Raw genomic sequence first — 6574 nt, forward strand, 5'->3', positions numbered from 1 at the left:
AGCGCTCTGTCTGTCTGTCCAGCCATCCCCGTACCCCACCCTCTGTCTGTCCAGCCAGCCATGGACACAGCCCTCTGTCCATCTGTCCATCCATAGTCCATCTATCTATCTATCCCCACACGCTCCCCCCCCCATACACACTTGTCCATCTTATCTTCCTTATACGCCCCCTTTCTCGGCCCATCGCCCATGCTAAGACCCGCACCCCCCGCACCCCCCAGGTGTCTGCCCCCCCCGACGCGGCACAGCGGTCCCTTGGCCAAACCATGCCCACGCGGCTGCCCCCGGCACTTTCCCGAGCGCGTTGGGGCTGTGAGCTCTGCTGGGGCTCTCCTCTCCCCTGCCCCGGGCTCCCGCACACACACACAGTGTGTGTGTGTGTGTGTGTGTGACTGACTGAGACAAAAATCTGTGTGTGTGTGTCTGCGGCTGTGTGTGTGTCTGCGGCTGTGTGTGTACGACCCGTGTGTGTTTGTGTCTGTGGCGGGGGGTGTGTGTGTGGCTGTGTGAGTACGACCCGCGTGTGCATGTGGCTGTGTGTGTGTGTACGACTCATGTGTGTGTGTGGCTGTGGCGGTGTGTGTGTGTGGCTGTGGCGGGTTGTGTGTGTGGCTGTGTGGCTGTGTGAGTACGACCCGTGTGTCTGTGTGTGTGTGCCTGTGGCGGGGTGTGTGTGGCTGTGTGAGTACGACCCGTGTGGCTGTGTGTGTACGACCCGCGTGTGTATGTGTCTGTGTGTGTGTGTGTGTGTACGACCCGTGTGTGTTTGTGTCTGTGGCGGTGTGTGTGTGTGGCTGTGGCGGTGTATGTGTGTGCCTGTAGCGGGGTGTGTGTGGCTGTGTGAGTACGACCCGTGTGGCTGTGTGTGTGTGTGTGTGGCTGTGGCGGTGTATGTGTGTGCCTATAGCGGGGTGTGTGTGGCTGTGTGTGTACGACCCGTGTGGCTGTGTGTGTGTGTGTGTGGCTGTGGCGGTGTATGTGTGTGCCTATAGCAAGGTGTGTGTAGCTGTGTGTGTACGACCCACGCGTGCCTGTGGGAGCCCGGCGCCCCGGCCCCGCACGGCGAGCTGGCGGGCTCGGGAGCGTGACATCACATCGCAGGCCCGCGGTTGGCCGAGCCCGGGGTGATGTCAGCCGGAGCCGCCAATCGGGTCGCAAGGCAGCCGGCCGGGGCTGCGGGTTCGGGCCGGGGCTGCCGGCTGCGCTCAGTCGGGGACAGGCGCAGGGGGCGGCGGACGCGCAGCGCAGCGCAGCGCACAGGGGCCGCCAGGGGCCGCCCGGATCCCGCTGACCCGCCCCGACCGCGGTCCCGGGACAGCGCCCCCTGGAGCCGGGGCCGGGCGCGCGGGCTCGGGGAAGGTGCCCGCGGGCTGCAGGCGGATGCCATGGACCGGGAGCGCTGGCCAGGCAGCCCGCCCGCGCAGGTGAGCCCGGCGGGGCCGGGGGCGGCTCGGGGGGGCCTGTGCGCCCTGCCTGGCCCCGGGGGCGGGGGGTCCCCAGATGTTGAACAGGGGGCGGGTCTGGCTCTCGAAGTTGGGGGGCAGCAGCCCCCCATCCCCGCTACAGTCACCCTCTGGAGGGGGAGGGAGGCGGGCGAGCGGCATGTGAGAGCAGCGTGGGGCCATCCGAGCTAGGACTCCTGGGTTCTCTTCCCTCTGCCCCTCCCCCCGTGCCTGTAAGGTGGGGCGAGGGAGCGGTCATGCCCCCCCCCCCCGTGGGAGGACCCGAGTGGCAGCAGCGGGACAGAGCCTGGGGTGGATCACAGGCAGGGGAATGGAGGTGCCAGTGTCGCCGGGCGGGGGGGAGTTCCTGGTGGGATCTGCTCGCACCTGGGTGCCTTTCCAGCCCCCCCCCCCATTCAGTCACAGTCTGCTCAGGATACCCTAAGAGGGGCTGAGGTCTGCCCCCCATGCAGCCCCATTGATTCCTGAGCAGAGTCAGGGCAGAATTGAGCCCAGATGGCCCAGGGCAGGGGGCTGTTCTGGTGACAGGGTGGAGGGCGCCGGCTTGCAGGGGGGTGTTTTGGCAAGAAGGGTTGGGTCTTGCTCCTGGGATGGTCCCCAGGTCGGCTGGGGCATGGAGAGAATCAAGGGGAGGGGGTAAGACTGAGACTGGAGGTTGGTCGCGGGAGAGACTCACGGGTGAATGGGAAAAGCCAAAGGGAAGGAGCAGGATCCCAGCCAGGAGCATCCCTGTCTCCCTCACCTGTGAGAGAGGGTCACTGGCTGGGGGTGGGCCAGGGTTCCCCCAGCTTTGTGACCCTTTCTGGAGCATCAGGTCTGAGCCAGGGCTGGTGGGCTCAGGTGGCTGATCTGGCCCTAGGCCCAGAATCAGGGTCACCCACGCTGTCCCGCATGTGCGACAGAGAAACACAAGCCCTCTGGAGACATCCTCTCCCAGCCATGCTGGCCTGTACTGGCTTCATGCTTGGATAACCCAGAGCGGGGTAGGGGACCCCGAACTTGGGGGTGTGTGTGCACCAGCCGAACAGGGCTTCCTCCAGGTACAGGGCGCTAGGGAATTCCTGGGCATGCAGGATGCCAGGTGGTTCTCTCTCCCTCCACCTCCATACCCCACCCCTCACTGCTCGCAGCCCCCTATTTCATCTCCCATAGCCGCGGCACAGGCTTGTTACGCCCTATACTCTTCAAGGTGAGTGTGTGGGTCCAGAGTCCTGAGCTGAGCTCTCTGTACTGGATAATGTCACTCTGTGTGTGTACATGCGTGCACCACTGCTCTGGTGGGTGGAATCAGATCTGCCCGGCTGTGTCACAAGCCCCGTATTGCTAACGGCTGAGGGGGAGTCTCCTTGGCCGAAGTGGCGGGATCTGTGCATTTGGAACATGAAGCTCTATTGTTGCTTTAACCGTGAGGCGCCGGTTATGGATGGTGCCAGGGCGCGCACGGATCGGCTGGTGGCAGTGGATCTGTCTGTCTCTGCCTGGGGGGAGGTGTTACGAATGTATTGCTGGCGAAAAGTGCTGTGTTGATGGCCCTGGGGGCTGGATCCTCTGAGACGCAGCCCGGGCCGCAGTCGTGCAAGGCGCCGCCCTGGCGGCACCCTATCTTCATGTCTCATTTGCTCCCAGGCCCCTCTGCTGAGGCTGCCGAGCACAGGGCCACAGCAGTGCAGTGTGATGAGGACGCCCCGCGGGACATGGGCTGAGACCTGGACACGGGGACTGGCCAGCCTCGGGGCTGGATTGTCAGAGGGGCTCAGCGTGGCGGGGGCACGGTGGGTGCCGAGCCCTGGACGATCTGGCCTCAGGCCCCTGTCGCTCTAGGAGCAGTTCAGAGCTGAGAGGGGCTCTGTCCCCACTCCCAGTTCTCTGTGCTCCGGGGCAGATGGCTGCCATGCGGCTGACCCTGCTGAGGCGGGGCTGGAGTGCGACCTGGCCGTGGTTTGACTTTGTGTAGTTTGCTGATCTCGCTCCGTCTTGCCCGCTGGCTCAGCCAGCGAAGGACCTTGTGTCATGCCCCTTCTGGAAGTCTGGCTCCCTGCGCGCCCAGGGAGTCCACCGGAAGTCACTAACCTGTAGCCGGTTTGGGATGCTAATAATGATACTGTAACAGATTGGACCAGGTGCATGTGAGCACCACTGCCCTCTAGCGTACTGAGTCAGAGCTGTTCAGCTGTACTGTTAACAGCCACGGAGATTCTCCGGTAACTCAGGTGGAGAAGGCCTGGGCTTTCAGAGCAGGCTGGTCTAATTCTAGCCTTGCTGTCACTCTGCAGTTCCACGGAGATTTGTTTTATTCCCTGGTGGTGGAAGGGTTCGTCCGAGCAGCTTCTGTTTTGGCCACATCTCGCCGGTAGGCAGCATAAACCCCTCAGAAGCCCTGAGAGAGGGACGGGGAGCAGCAATAGGATCGGGGAAGCTGGCGGTATCATGATCCCTTTTCACAGCTGGGGAAGCTGAGGCACTGAGTGGGTACGGGACCCGCCCTGCCCAGTCCAGGGTCACGGAGTGAGTCCGTGTCGGTGCTGGTACGAGGACTCAGCTGTTCCTAGCTCTGGCTCTCCTGCTAGCCCATACCCAGCTAGCCGCAGTCACTAGTGCGTCCCAGCCACACTCCGATTCTGATAGCTCTAACATCCTCCATGAGGCTGCGATTGGCTGCAGGCTTTCTCCTCACTTCCTGTCCCAAACCGCTGTGTAGGATTGCTGGACACCATTATGTGGCTGAGATGTTCTGCGCCAGAGGTGGCTGCATTTCAATGGTGGATGAAGGGATTTATCCTGTGTATAGTACCGTGGGAGCCTTCTATGGAAAAGTTGTCTCGTTAGTCAGTTCCTGTGTGTGTTGTGACCTGCCGGTGCCTGTGAGATGGGAAGGTGCCCAACACCCCAGAAACCCTCTGGGCCCAAGCTCTGAACTTTCCTTTGTTTGTAACCCTTGACGGTGTGTTTAAATCCCAGGGCAGGTGGTTGTTAATATTAGTGTTGGGCTGGAGACGGAAACCCCATTGTGCTGTGTAAGACGCAGGCCCTGCCCTGGGGGAGGAGAAACAGAGCCCCAGTCAGTGACAGAGCTGGGGACAGACTCCAGCTCTCCAAACTCCCAGCCTAGTACCCACGACCGGAGCGGGTCAGAGCCAGAGCTGTGGGTGGGAGAGAGATCTCAGCGCGGTGTGTGCGGCCGATCCAGATGGAGTCAGAGCCCTCTGACCGCAAGCGGCCCGCACGGTCAATGGCCTGTTCCAGCACTGGTGGAATTGGCTGGCTGCTCTCTTCCAAAGCAAACACGGGACAGAAGCTGTGAGATCCCAGTCCTGCTACAGCCCAGAACCTCAGTAACGTCCAGCCAAGACGGCTAAATAACCACCCCGATAACCGGAGCTCTGGGCCTGCCCGGCCTGGCTAGCAGACTTTGCTCTGACAGCCACGGGAGCCCAAACTTGTGTTTGTGCACTACTGAGGCTGCTGAACTAGCTTTGCTTGTGAGCGACCTGCTGCGAGTTCACACGTCCTGGCGTGCAAAGCTAGCGTGCTGCCGGCGCACAAGGCAGGTCAGGCGAAGAAGCTGATCGGAAACTCCCGGGAGCCGCTCCGGCTGCTCCACTGCTCCGAGCTAACTGTCTGCTTCTTGTCAGAGCCAATATTGTGCTGTGGAGCAGGGCCCTGCAGCCGGCAGGCTCCCGCAGCACCGATCCGTGAAAGCAGGCGCATTGCCTCTGCTCCGATACGAGAGACGCGGGGCCCTGCTCTGGGGAGTGTGCACACAACGCTCTCGCATGCACCCACGTGCACGCTCACGCTCCAGCAAGCACGCCCACGCTCAAGCACACGCGGCCCCATCAACACGGGCTCCCGCCTACACCAGAGAAGACAGCTCCATGCTAAAACACACACTCATGCCCAAACATACGCCCCCATCAAAGGACACCCTGCTCACCCCTGCTGCTCAGACGCACCTGCAAACACACACGTTCAAATGTAAGCACCATGGGGCGTGCCAGGGCAGGCCAAAACAGTCACTCGCACGCACCCAGCATGCGTCACACGCCACAGCACTCACTTCTGTGCACCAGTGTGCACTCCCCAGTGCATGAGTGCCAATCCCCCAGATGGACGGATGGGGGGAGAGACAGAGACACACACACACACACACACTCTGCAGCTCTTGTGATAGGGGTTTTTTCTGTAGCTGCAGGCAGATGAATAGGGGAGAATCTCTGGTCTCCTGGCCCTGGTGAAAAGCCCTAAAATGTGCCCCCTGCACCCTCAAAAGCTCAATCCAGCCGGTGAATGACAAGAGCCTGCATCTTATAATTGTTGAAAATCTCCTGGCTTTTGAGCCAGTCTCGTGACCTTCTGGGGCCAACTGCTGGTTTTTGAACACATGGAGCGGGTACTGCCGCTGCTGATGTGTCTGGGGACAAGATGGCAGCTGGTATCGGTTCCTCCAGCCATGGGGTGGGCCGTGTGTGGGCGGGCTGGGAGAAATGGCCGGTCTCTCTGTGTTAGAGCATCGCAACGAGTGAGGCTTCGAGCAGGAGGGAGCTGGGAGTCAGGACACCGGGGGTCTATTCCCGGCTCTGCCCCTGACTTTGTGTGTGAGCCCCTGGGCATGTCCCTTCCCTGTCCGTGCTCAGTCCCCCAGCAGCACCTTGTGGTTAGCATGGCTGGCGTGCTCCATGGCCCTGAGCTGGAGCAAGTGGCTGCAGGGTCCGGCTCTAGGGCTGGGCAGGGACTTTCCCTGCCACTCGTCCCCCTCAGCTCTCCCACAGGCTGCGGAGGATGCATGTGTGTCTGGGGCTGCGTGGTTGCTGCGTGGGCGATGCACTGACCTTTCCTTTGCTGGCCCCTCCCTGCTGACGTGCATTCGAGGATCTTGGGAGCTGAGCAGTGTTCACCGAAAAGACCCCCTGCTTCTCCGCTCCCCCTGCAGACAGCTAGCGGTTCCCCCCTCTGATAAACCCCCTTCTGAATTCTCCTTCCTGCTCTCCTGGCTGGGTTGGCCCTGGGTGCCCCGATGGGAGCGGGGCTGAGATCTGGGTGTCTCCTCTCGGGCGTTATTCTCCCATCTCTCCAGCCTGGCAGCTGCTTGTGGGGCTGGGAGCAGGGGGCTG

General features: G+C 62.0%; 1 protein-coding gene across 1 annotated transcript in view; it reads left to right on the forward strand.

The window, feature by feature from the left end:
* The first annotated feature begins 1287 nt into the window (after positions 1-1287).
* Positions 1288-6574, forward strand: part of LRRC24 (leucine rich repeat containing 24) — a 17469-nt gene continuing 12182 nt past the window's right edge. The window contains exon 1 of the mRNA XM_026659326.2: positions 1288-1424. Coding sequence (XP_026515111.1) covers positions 1381-1424 — 44 coding nt within the window. The 5' untranslated portion in view covers positions 1288-1380. The remainder of the gene's footprint in view (positions 1425-6574) is intronic.

Source organism: Terrapene carolina, unplaced genomic scaffold (assembly GCF_002925995.2).
Source record: "Terrapene carolina triunguis isolate 2854851 unplaced genomic scaffold, T_m_triunguis-2.0 Scaffold58, whole genome shotgun sequence".
In the NCBI taxonomy this organism is placed as follows: Eukaryota; Metazoa; Chordata; order Testudines; family Emydidae; genus Terrapene; species Terrapene triunguis.